The following is a 13,205-nucleotide window of genomic DNA, read 5'->3' on the forward strand; positions in this document are numbered from 1 at the left end:
GTTCAATTAGAACCAAATAAACCTGACCGTACAATATAATTCTAATCTCTCATATGAACTTTAATGCATAGCTCATTTTTAGTAATAAAAAGAAAGTTAGCAGCAATCAGCAAGACTGAACCTCACAATGACAACACTCAGACCAAAAATAATCCTTGTGCAGAGTACAGACTGAACATAAACCTTGGTAACCCTGAAAATGCACTGACAGAGCATCATCAAATCTTAGGTGAGAACACAGAATCAAGTAGCTGAAGAAGAATGAGGACAAAGGTTGACAAACAACACGCCTCCAAACTGAGGAATGAGGTTTCTGCATAGTCTATTTTCTGAAGCTCAGGCCTGATTCATACCAAACAAATACAGCAGCTGCTGAAAACCCACTTCAGTAAGATCAGGACCCACAGTGCAGGATTAACACGTGCCAAGACCCTGGGCAGATTTCGTGCTGGAAAGGGGAGGCACCCATGTGATCTGTGTGATCCGTGTAACTGAGCCTTGTTTATGCTATTGCTGCAATGTGAAGTCGAACCATGTGGAAGCTATTTTTGTTGGTTTCTGCAACATCTAGAGAACAGATGAACAGGACCTTTATTGGTTCTTGTAGGTTATCCGGGACCTTTATTGCCACCTCAGCTTTGTTGACAGTCTCTGATGATGAACTTGTTTTAGCTGTATTGCAGATCAGTCAACATAATATGTGGAAGCCTGGTTTAACTTATCTCTAAACACTTTCTAACAGAACAAGAGGAGCATGTGAGTGCACAGCTTTCACACCTCATGTATGATTCAGTATTTTGGAAAATGCGGTATTTCTGATGCTCTAGCCTGAGAATCCTGCTTTTGTGGCTAAGAAAAACAATGTATGAAGCTGATATTCTGCTGTGATGAGATGCAAATTAGCACAGCTACTTAACAAGAACAGCATTCAAAGTACACATTTATGATATCCAAACATTAGGAAACCCAGAACTTCAGAGTAATGAAGTCCTTATGTAAGGCAGTTGAATATTCAACTGGTGTATACATTCACTATTTTTAAAAAGAGCAAAACAAGATACTATCCAGTACAACTGAGTGAAATAGAGGCACAAATCAGGTGCTTTGTTCAGTGTGGAAAACCAAAGTACCAGGGCATTTATAGTAAAGTGAACAATAGCTCTGTAAAAAGGTGCAATATTAAGCAGATTTGATTTTGGTTTGAAGACATACATGAATCATGTTGCCCATCATAAATGTACAGAACGTTACACATTCTGTGTATCATTCTAGCTCTTCCCAGTTATCAGTCAGATTACCTTTGCTCTGTCGCCTAATGCTAACCAATCTTCCTGCAGATTTGATACTCCACCTTGAACTGTTAGCCGAGCTTGCCAGGTTTGTGTATTTTGTGGAGCCTTTGGTTTCATCTTCCCAGCCAGACCAAGACGAATAGTCACTTAAAGTATCTCCTGCATCGCTGAGGTGGTCACTGGCAGGAATCTGCGGAGGCTCCCAGCCTTCAATTTCATCTGGTTTCCTTGACTGGATGTTCTGTTTGATCATCAAATTGTCCCAAAATCCAGGTTTCTTTTCTGACTTCATGTCCTCTTTTAATTTTAAACTTGCTCTAGAGAACGAAGAAAAACGTTGTTATCTGAATGCCTGTTTCAACAGAAATGTTTAAAAATATTTTACTCAACATAGGAATGTCAGGAGACTAACATTTGACATTGTTCTCGTATAACTGGTCAAATCTTATTACTATAAATCACCGCTCTGAATCATCACTGGGGAATAAAAGAGGGTAGGGCCAGTTTTTGTGTGGGCATATTTTAGTTTACCATTGTTTCTTCAGTGTTTGGTTATGGACTGTTACCAAGGACGAGAGACTAGAGGGACAGAGTGAGAACAGGTAAGATCCATCCTGGGTAATGTTAGGGTCCCATTGAGAATGGATCCTCTTCTACTGGGATTGAGTGGTTTATTTTGTTGTTGAAATGTGCCTTAGATTCAAGGCCAAACTAGACATCAGGGCATCCTTGTATCTGCCACAAGGACACTGTGCCATTTTAAATTACTTAAAAATGTCATGAGGGTCCAATCTTGATCAGGCCTGCAGCGTGGTGCTCTTGTTACCCCTCATGTCTTTTCAAGTACTGAAACAGCCATGGGGGCACCCATTTTGGAATAATAAGGCATAGAAGGTGGACAACACTCAGCCCTTGCAGCATTTTAAATTTAATTTAAAATGATAGCACCATCCTCGTGGCAACCATGAGAATACCTTCATGTCTAGTTTGGCCCTCAGATATGTGGGAGAAGCAGAATGCAACCGTAAGTTATTTACCGGAAGATATGATGGTGGCAAGGGGATAAACCAAGTAATGCAAAGAGGGTCATAATATCTGTCACTCATTGTGGTTCATCTCTCAGCTAACAATATCCTGACAGTCATGTCAGTCTGCCATAAAATAATCTTTTCAGGGGACACTAACCCCTGTCATATATCACTGAGTCATTGCAGGGTGAAAAGGCCAGGATAGATCTCTCCCTTCAGGGGTCCATAGTACACCAATGGTTGGTTCAGCCCCAAAGACTGATGGGTAAAATTGGATTTCTGATGGCCCTTTCAGCATCTTATACTGAACAGCATGCCCATCAAAACTCTGGTTGACCTGTGGAATTCAGAGATGCCTAACAGTTGTCACAATGACTTCGTAGATGTTCACTATCATCATATAGAGACGATTTTATTTCTTTACTGAGCTCCTTGGAACAATGAAAAGGCTTAACTTCTGCTTGAGCATAAAAGGAGGATAACTGAGAATGAATGCTATCAGACATTTTTGTACTTACTCTGTGGTGGTGATAGCAGCAAAGCATTTGTACTTTCTCTGTCTCCACTGCATTTGCACAAACTCATCTGACTAAGCTATTCTCAGGTTTGACTGGCTTTTTTATCCAGCCCCATGGATGTTAACTCAGTTAGAGGCTCATCATAATTTATTTGCTACACATCCCAAGGATAAAATTAATCATGTCCACTATGACCTGGGGACCACTATTTTTGCAGAACAATCTCAGAATGTAATCTGATCCTAGACTAGCTGAGCTTGCTGAATGAATCTCAGTCAGCACAGCATGGGGATTCAGACCAGTCACTTGGAAGAGTATGACCAACCACGCCAATGCTCTATCCTTGCTTGTTGTGACTTATTACAACTAGTTGGAGAAGTCTATCCAGTTCCCGTACAAGGAACAGTGAATGCCTCATTCAGGAATGGAAAAGCCTTGTCTGTCTAGAAGAATGAAGTTGTAAAGCCCTTCTCAAAGCCATCAAGGACCTGGGTTATTTGAGATAAAAAAATAAGGCCAAGGCCAATGGTACAAAATAAGGTAAAATATATTGTATTAGTTAAAATTCCCCTCAAGAAGCCCCTTGAGCGAAATGCATAGGGAATTTTAACTGAGTAATAAAAATATTTTACCTTATTTTGCACCATCGGCCTTAGCCTTATTTTTTATCTCCTGTGACTGGTGTGGCCCTTTTATTTCTCCCTTGAGTTATTTGAACAATTATTGGCTTGTACCAAGTTCCTCCTTTTTTGGCAAGGTACTCAAGAGAGCGATAGCTGTGCAAATTGGCTCTAGGGTATGTTGTGTCTGATCTGGCCTGATTCTTCTATCAACACTCCTCAAGATGTCTTTCTAACCCTTTTCATTTCGCACCACTCCTCAATAAACCAGAGGATGCTGCAGTAATAATGACGATGTTTTTGGCTCCACATAATCTGCCATTCCAGGTTAACAGCTACAGCTTCATTGGAGATACTATAGTGGCTTTCAAAATCCACCAGATCATTCTGGAAACCCACTGGATCCATACATTTCTAAGTGTGAATCATTCCATCTGGCCACCTACCTGTGACAACCCAACTGTGCTGCTGCTTGTTCTGGTTGATGATGTCATTTGGTAATATTGTTTTTAATAATTATGACTGGAAGCTGGGAGCCTTTGTGCTGACAGCGCAGGTCATAAATATTTTACATTTAAGGATAAACACATAAATGGTGACTTATTGAATTTGTATCGTATTTTGCTAGCGTTTAAAGGGGCTACATGCTGAATTAACAAATCCAAAAGAAATCAAAATAGTATGAATTAAAGACAGATACCAAAGCCATAAATCTCTATATACACATTGCTAGTCAGATTATAGGTAAAGGTACAGATATTCTGTTTTGGGGAACTGGAGTTGTTGGATGTGATGACTATCTCCCCATAGGCCATTATATGTACTTTTGCTTATGTAAACATGAAACAAAACATGTAGCATTTCCAATCACAAGGTTGGGGAAGACTGTACTGTACTGGCTAGAGATCTGTGTGGGTTGTCTTTTTAAAAATCTGACTCCATTTTAGTTCAATCTGGAATTGTAAATCTGAACAGCAATAAAACACAATGTGTTAAAATGTAAGAACTGTTTCATTATCTGGAATTATAATGGCTTTCCCCCTTGTCCTGTGGTGATTTTGATTCTAGCTTTAACTTTTCTTCCAACTTTGTCATGTGTGCAATTTATTAAATTTCTCATTTCCCACCATAACATACCCTTTAGATTTTGGAGATTTACATCCTGTTAGCAACTGCTGCTCATCATCCTTATTGAATACAGAGGTTACTTCCTTCCAGCCCCGAAAACCTGCTCCTTGAACCTATACAAATAAATAAATTTATGTATGTAAAATAGATGACCATGCATTCTAATATATGTAATGATCTTACATTCCAGCCAAATAAAACAGGTAACAGTGAGGGGTTAACAGAGATCCCACATTATATTAAAACTATAATAGGGAATATCATGTAGTTACAGCACATGTTCTCCACAGGCGCGTCCATTCCACCTTTGGCAATGTCCTTTGGTGAAGGAGAATAGAGCAGAATGGAACTTGCTGAGCACAGCCAATCATACTTAAGTAGTTTATAAATGAAAAAACAGGGTTGCACTTACCTGTAACTGTTTTTCATTGAGTGGCCTTCTGTGCGGGCACATATGGGGACTGCACATGTGCAGGCCAGCCACGCAGATGAAACTTCTTCACTTCCTAGTACTTTCTACAGTGCTAGGAGTGCTCCCCCTCCCCTCGGCTTACGTTGCTTCCCACCTAAACCGACTTGTACCTAAACAGTGAGAGCGCTCCTTCTATCAACCCACCCTTCACAACTATGAATCCACGTGTGAACTCCTTGGGAAGAAGCCCACAGCGGGGAAAAGAGGGAGGGATGTGTGCCTGCACACAAGACCATTAGATGAACAACAGTTACAGGTAAGTCCAATCCTGTTTTCATCTTTGTGGCTTCTGTGCAGTCCCACATGGGAGAATAGCAAGTTTACCTGATGTCGAGGAGGAGGATGTGGGACGAGCAGCGGAATAAACAGTGTAATGCTGCTTTCCCCACAGCTGCTTCATTCCTGGAATCAACGTCTATTGAGTAATGTTTCATAAAGGTGAAGGATGTGGACCAAGCTGCTGCCCTGTAAACTTCAGAGGTGGAGACCTTGCGCACAACAGCTGCCAAAGAAGCATTTGCTCTAGTGGAATGAGCCGTCACGGGGAACGGATATGGGACCTCAGTCCTAGAGTACACATGTTTAACAGCCCACACCACCCGACATGACTGTTTCTGGGGTGAAGACACTTGACACTTATTGGGGCCAGTGAGACATACGAATAAATGTTAATCTCAGAAGTCTTATGTCCACTGCAAACAGAAAAACAGGTCCCTTCTAACATTGAGTGTATGGAGACTCGTTTCAACTTCTGAGGATGGGGAAGGGAAAACGCAGGGTGGAGTCCTGTGAAAGGTGGAAGGCTGACTACACCTTGGGGAGGAATGTATGGTTTGGTCTAAGTACCACTTTGTCTGCTGATACCTTATGAAAGGAGGGTCACACCACAAAGCCCGTAATTCTCCCACCCTGCAGGCAGATGTTATAACAACCAGAAAAGCTGTCTTATATGAAAGGAATGATGAGTCACATGTGGCCATGGGTTCAAAAGGTTTTTATAGCAGTGATGACAGAACCAAGGATAAACTCCACTGGGGTACTGGAGGGGACACCAGTGAATGGAGGTTCTACAAACCTTTTAGAAACACTGTTCAAAAGCACAGTGGAACCTGCAAACCCCACATGGAATGCTAATATCACAGCTAGGCGCACCTTAATAGACGACACCATCAAACCAGAATCCTTCAGGGATAATAGGTAAATGAAGATATCAGTCAGCATGCAAGATTCTGGTGATATCCCCTGTTCAGATGCCCAGAGGGTAAACCTCCTCCACATGTATGACCTGCAAGTTGATGGGTTATGGGCTGCAGTTAAGACTTGAGATACTCTGGATGGCCAGAGCCCTGAAATCCCACCCTCCAGGCCATTAGGTGCAGTGACATGACATTGTGAAATTAGACAGGGCCCAACTGAAGGAGGTCCTCTACCTGCAGGAGTGGGATATAAGCGCTGTTAGACAGGTCCAAGAGGATTAGGAGCCAGAATTGGCAGGGCTAGAAAGGTGCTATCAGAATGTACCTGGTGTGGTCTGCTCTGAGTTTGGCTACTGCTCTAATCTGGACCATTTTTGTCCCACACTCCTTTCATTTTTTGAAAAGAGCTATTGTTAGGATTTTACCAACTAGCTGTTCTGAAGATCTTAATAAAGCTTCAGCATGTGTCCTCCTTCCACGGTGATGAAGACAGAACTAAAAGAGGAGTGTTCTCTCCACTTCTGTCATGTGCCCATTTGGGTGGGAAAACTCCAATGTGGGACAGATGGGAGGAGAAGCGCTCCTAGTAGTAAGATTCTTCCAGAAAGCTTTAGAATCTTCATCTTTGCGGCTGGCCTGTGCCTACACCTGCACAGTCTCATGTGGAACTGAACAGAAGCCAGAAAGTGAATATGAACAGCTATATGTCATCGTTAAAGGAAAACAGAGTAGGATTACAATATTGAATCTACTTGTGTTAGTAGTACAGTGTTAGTGAAGTCAGAACTCAGGAATTCTGCCAGGCCCTTAAATAGTAAAAAGACCATCAGTGCTGGGGGGGAAAAGTCAGCTGGGAAAAGGAGACCATTCAAACTACAATATGTACTACAACTAAAATGAAAATGTTTGCATTTGTTTGGGAAAAAATCACACTATGCAGCAAGAAGCAGGAATATAAGGCATGGGATGGGAATTTGGGAAAGTGAGAACGATAAATGAATGCCATGAATATTTTAACAATAATGGATTTTTAAAGAAAAGGAAGTTCTATTTTTATCAAAAGTGGGCCATAATGTGATTTCTACTGATACAAAATCATTGTCTCTATCATACCAGTAAATGAATCAATTAAGGCTAATCAGAAATTGACATGGTTTTGCTCCCCAAAAAAGACAATTAAAGTTTACACACAAAAACAGCTTCAATGTACAAAATGGAAAACGTAAGGGAAAGCTCTGTTTGAATGTATGATGTAAAATGACACTGAAAAAAATAGTGATAACAATCTGCCTGTGTCCAAATGCGCTTCCTAAGTTGACAGAACTACTTATTTGGCAGGTAATAATTAACGGATGAAAGGAAAAGACTCACAGTGCAATCCTAAACAGAGTTAAACTTATGAGTATAACTCTGCTTAGCACTGTAATATATGTTTGTTTAGTTCCATTTTATTTCAAATTTCATTCAACTTTTGTGAGCCTTTCATCTCTATATGAATTCTGTCTTCTCTTCCAGTGTCATAAAAAAGAGGGGAAGGGGTTCGGCTCTGTGGTAGAACATTTGCTTTGCACACAGAAGGTCCCAAGTTCAATCCCTGGAATCTCCAGCTGAAAGTTTCAGGTGCAATGAACCAACCAGTGCCTTTTGCTTAATTTGCTAAACTCAATCCACTTAACATGGATTAAACTAGCAATTCTGTCATAGGCTTTTTATGCATAGGCTGTTTCTGTTGGGTATGCTGCTCTCGATACACAGTATTTGCAGTCTAAGTCTCAAATAATTCTGCACAGGGGTCTGAAACTGACCCAACTCACTGTAAAACTGACCAAAAAGCAGCCACATAGGTTGTTTGTGATTATTTCAGCATTCTCACTAGTCACAAACCAAAAAAAAAAAAAAAATGTTGGATCAGGCTGAAGTCTGAAACTGACTAGTACTCGCTGTGAAACTTGACCAATAAGTAGCCTCATAGTATTCCAGCTTCGAGGAGAGGGGTTGGATGAGGGGGAAAGACAAGTGGGAGGAAGAAGTGAGAATGTGCATGGGGAGAATACCCCGAATTGACAAGTATGCACAGGACCAGTTTTCACTTTGGGATCAAGACAGATATTAAACTCGTGGTAAAACAGCTTCTACAAAATGTGGGGGAAACATGAGGGGAGAGAGAGGTGACTTCTAAAGGTTGGAAAATACATGCATAATGAAAACAAAGCCCCGAAGAACTCGAGGCTTGATGGTGATGGAAACAACCCATGCATAAAGGGCCACTTTTACAATCAGAATATATCATAGAATCATAGGTCATTTATGCATGGTTGGTTTGTCTCCTGATTCTCCTGCAATTGTTTCGGTTCTCTGCGGGGATTGTGGATGACGTTCCCCTCAGCTCACTTTCGTTCTGCAATTTCCCTGGGTTTTCCAAGCCCTGTTTTATTCTGAAAATAACCTTTCTTCCGAGCTTATCTCAGATCTTAGGAGCTTCATAGTTCAGCCGCGGGTCGATCTTCCCACATCCCGACATACCCCCCTTCTCCAACACCTCCTCCAACTCCTCCTTCAGCCAGCCTGCAGCCATCCCCTCTGCAATGCCCCAGGAAGCCATATCGAAGATGGAGGCGGCTGTGGTTGGCTCCTTCTCTGTGTCCCCTCGCTGCATTGTTTTATTTTTTTTCTGCTGCTCTGATAGTATATTGATATTTCATCAAATCGCCAAAAAAATTATTAAAAATCACAGAGAGAGACAACGGAGGCTAGGATCATACATCCCCCCCCCATTTGGATGTGGTGAGGGAGCACAGAGAAGGAGGTTTCTTTTTAGTGAGTCTCTGCTGCGTGCGTTCAACAAAGTTTCCACCCCTCTTTTCCTCTGCGCAATTCACAGAGATTTTGCCAGTTTATTCCATTCAGTCTCTGCTGTGTTCAATTCACACACACTCTTTTACTTTTGCGGATGCAAGTTACTACCGTATATACTCGCGTATAAGCCGAGTTTTTCAGCCCCAAAAAAGGGCTGAAAAAGCCAGCCTCTGCTTATATGCGGGTCAATACGGTAGAGGAGGGAGGGAAGAGGGAGGGGGGAACTTACCACCGCCGCCGCCATCGCCGCCGGGCGCGCCCGGTTCCCCCCGGCCAGGAGCGCCCTGGAGGAGCCTCCTGTGGCCGAGGGAAGGCCGCGCCTCCGCCGCTGCCGGGCGCACCCGGCTCCCCTTGGCCAGGAGCGCCCTGGAAGGGCCTCCTGTGGCTGAGGGAAGGCCGCGCCTTCGCCACTGCCGGGCACAACCGGCTCCCCTTGGCCAGGAGCGCCCTGGAGGGGCCTCCTGTGGCCGAGGGAAGGCCGCGCCTCCGCCGCCGCCGGGCATGCCCGGCTCCCCCCAGCCAGGAGCGCCCTGGAAGGGCCTCCTGTGGCCGAGGGAAGGCCGCGCCTCCGCTGCCGCTGGGCGCGCCCGGCTCCCCTTGGCCAGGAGCGCCCTGGAAGGGCCTCCTGTGGCCGAGGGAAGGCCGCGCCTCCGCCGCCGCCGGGTGCACCCGGCTCCCCCCGGCCAGAAGCGCCCTGGAAGGGCCTCCTGTGGCTGAGGGAAGGCCGCGCCTTCGCCGCTGCCGGGCACAACCGGCTCCCCTTGGCCAGGAGCGCCCTGGAAGGGCCTCCTGTGGCCGAGGGAAGGCCGTGCCTCCGCCGCTGCTGGGCGCACCCGGCTCCCCTTGGCCAGGAGCACCCTGGAGGGGCCACCTGTGGCCGAGGGAAGGCCGCGCCTCCGCCGCCGCTGGGCACGCCCGGCTCCCCTCGGCCAGGAGCGCCCTGGAAGGGCCTCCTGTGGCCGAGGGAAGGCCGCGCCTCTGCCGCCGCTGGGCGCGCCCGGCTCCCCTTGGCCAGGAGCGCCCGCCGCCGCCTTCGCCGGGCCTGGAGCGGCCTGCGGGGCCTCCTGGGCCACGGGGGGGGGGGCGCCGCCGCCTGCCTGCACACCTGGAAAAGGTAAGCCTGCGGGGGGGGGAGGGGTTATAAGCCAACCCTCGGCTTATACGCGGGTCGGCTTATCCACGGGTATATACGGTACTCCATTTTGCGAGAAGGGTTGTGAGATGGCCACTCATGGGAGGAAAGGGGGAAGAGGGTGACGGGGTGACGTTTGTGTAAGGGTGAGGACTACTGCCAATGATAATGCAGCGTTTAAAGGGGCGGGGACTCAGGCATTTCCTGAATTCTATTGCGATTTTGCTGTGCTCATGAGAACTTTCTTAACTACAAGCAACACCCATGCACAAGGTTTTCCAATCCCGGGATATAAAAGTGTGAGACAAGACAGGGATGAACCAGGGACATACTAACCATGCATAAATGACCATAGAGTTGGAAGAGACCACCAGAGTCATCCAGTCCAAAAGTCTTAGAAATTTCTACCCACTTCCACCCTTTTAAAACATTTTGATAGAATGTATTGTACTTCATTAGTTACTGGGTGATAGTTATTTCAGATAAATGAATATGAATACAACATTATGATACTGTTAATATATTGATATAACAACTCGTAAGACTTGATCCAACCAAAATTAAGCAAATCCTAATAATCTCAAAGAGGGAATTAATGCTTATTCTCTCTTCTGTTGAAATTGATGAGTTTAATTGGATTGCCCTTACTATACAAAATTCGTGTTCACGTCCTAAATATACCCTCTAATTCTAAGCAGAAATCAAAGGCTTCTTTAGCAAGAACCACTTTCCTTCCAAGCCTGGCTAATATCCAACGAAGGTTCAGAAAAGCTCTACAGACATAAACACCATCAATAGCAAGGTTGTCCAAGGGTGCCGAACGAACAATTTATACCACAGTGCAGCCTTGCTACAGTGCATGTTGTTTAATGTTTGGCTAGCTTAGGCTTAGAGTCCCTGGAAACAACAAAAGTCCAAGTCTTCTCTGTAGTAGACATTACTACAGAGTTGCAGTTACTACATGTTGCAGTTACAACAAAAGTCCCAGTCTTCTCTGTAGTAGACATTAAGTACAGGACTATCCCTTACAACTCATCATATGTATGTAACTGCAACCTGAATATGGTTTTATAATATTGTGTCCTAAAAATAAATGATGATCATATACATAGAGAAAAGGCTTTCCTGATGTTTCTGTTTTTAATAAGGATTGGTTCAGTAACAATACAGCAATTTTATTAATGAAATTTCCACTGATACTGAACTAAAATAACATGAGTTAGGAGCAGTGAAGAAAAAGATTAACACTTTTAACATGGAATAAAGAGAGTTTCTAAGTATTACAATCACTGTATTATTAAATTCCTTATCATTAAAGCAGGGTGCCGAATTCATTTGTTATAAGGGTCGGATATGATATAAACATCACTTGATCGGGCTTCGCCATGCCTGACCAGCCCAGATCAACAGTGGGGTAGCGGTGGCTGCCGTGGCTGGCTCGCAGGTCAGATAAGAGCTCTCAAGGGGCTGGATTCGGCCTGCAAGGCCGTATGTTTGACACTACTGGTATAAAGGCTTATAATCACTGAATACCTGATCTGTTTTTAATGGTTGTTTTAATGGTTTTGTTTTAACTGTAAGCCACCTGGAGAAGGTTTTTGGAGAGGCACCATGTTACGTTTTTTCTAAAAAAAAGAAAAAAAAAGAATAATTGTTTCAGATGTTATTTGTCTATCCTTGAAACCCACTGATATTTATTGATTAAGGCAAGCATAGTACTCCCGTTTTTACCCAGGACTGTAGCTAGCCCAGATGTATTTTAAAAATGGCATAACTAAACATTATTTGATTGGGTATCAGCTCCATCATCCCAACACTATTATGCACACAGATGATCCAGTAAGGAAGCCACCTGCCTATGGCTGAGTGAGCAGAACAAGCAACTTCCACATCTCAACTGCTTTGTGCCTCTTGGTCACGGTCTTGTCCTGCCAAAAATAATGACTAAATGTACAGAAAACTAACACATTTTTCTGCTCAAATAAAACCCAAAACGATTCTAACTGACTATTTCATGTCAGATCAACGTGTCTTAAGAATATGTCTTTTAGTGGAAATGAAATAAAAGAAAACACATTGTGGAAAATTATTAAAAGTAGCATCTGGAAGAACATATGAAATAGAAATATTATTACTAAGAACAGATATTTAGTCCACAATTCAAGTTCTCTTCCTAAATGTAAATGACTTTACCAGCATACTTAGAATTCGGGGTTCATAAATGTCCAGATGCTGCAAAAGCACCTATTTTTCTTCTGAATTCAGAACTATTATATTATTGCAACAGCTCTACTAGTTACTAGTAGATTACTACTAGTTACTAGTAAACTCCTTCCCCTCATGTCGTTCCTTTTATCCTTAGTTTAACATATCTCCCCACAGCAGTTCCTATCACAACACCACCCCCAGAAGTTGACCAGATAAGAAGATAGTCTTCTTTCCCTGGTGAGTGTCACGCTGGAAACCGGATAGTTTCTGAGGAAATCCACACTGCTTTACACAATAGCAATTTAAACGTATGTACAACTAACCAATCCAGGCTCTTTTGCTAGCAACCTCTGGACCACAAAAAGGTGTTTGTTACATTCTTTCAGTGTCAAAGGTTACATGAAGCAGAGCAAAGGAAGGAGGAAGCAAGTATACTTTGATGTTGAAAAACCAGTAAGGCTATTCTGTAAGCATTTGGGGGAAAGAAGTAATGTCAAGGTAGAAAAACAGGCTTGCCTATTAGTCCCTGATAAAAGAGAAATTGTGAGGAGGTCTGTTACCAAGATCGGCTTCCTATCAGTACCCAGTTTCATTGGCAAAAAGGTATCAGCTATCCAGTGGGCGAAACATGCCCAAATATTCCTTGCTTCACAATGCTCACAGGGCATCAGAGCACAATCTGATAGAATTAACTTCAGTAAGGTGTTCCTGAAGGATGAATCCCTAGATCACTGGGTTTCTCAGTTTTTGATACT

The 13,205-nt window shown here is 43.5% G+C and overlaps 1 protein-coding gene across 2 annotated transcripts in view; it reads right to left on the reverse strand.

Annotated features, from left to right (window-relative positions):
* Positions 1 to 1,028: 1,028 nt before the first annotated feature.
* Positions 1,029 to 13,205, reverse strand: part of TDRP (testis development related protein) — a 38,769-nt gene continuing 26,592 nt past the window's right edge. For both annotated transcript variants that reach the window (XM_056856547.1, XM_056856548.1), the window contains 2 exons: positions 4,596 to 4,699; positions 1,029 to 1,609 (listed from right to left, as the gene is read on the reverse strand). In XM_056856547.1, the coding sequence (XP_056712525.1) occupies positions 1,264 to 1,609; positions 4,596 to 4,699 (450 nt within the window). In that variant the 3' untranslated portion in view covers positions 1,029 to 1,263. The remainder of the gene's footprint in view (positions 1,610 to 4,595; positions 4,700 to 13,205) is intronic.

Source organism: Euleptes europaea, chromosome 10 (genome assembly GCF_029931775.1).
Source record: "Euleptes europaea isolate rEulEur1 chromosome 10, rEulEur1.hap1, whole genome shotgun sequence".
Lineage (NCBI taxonomy): Eukaryota > Metazoa > Chordata > Lepidosauria > Squamata > Sphaerodactylidae > Euleptes > Euleptes europaea.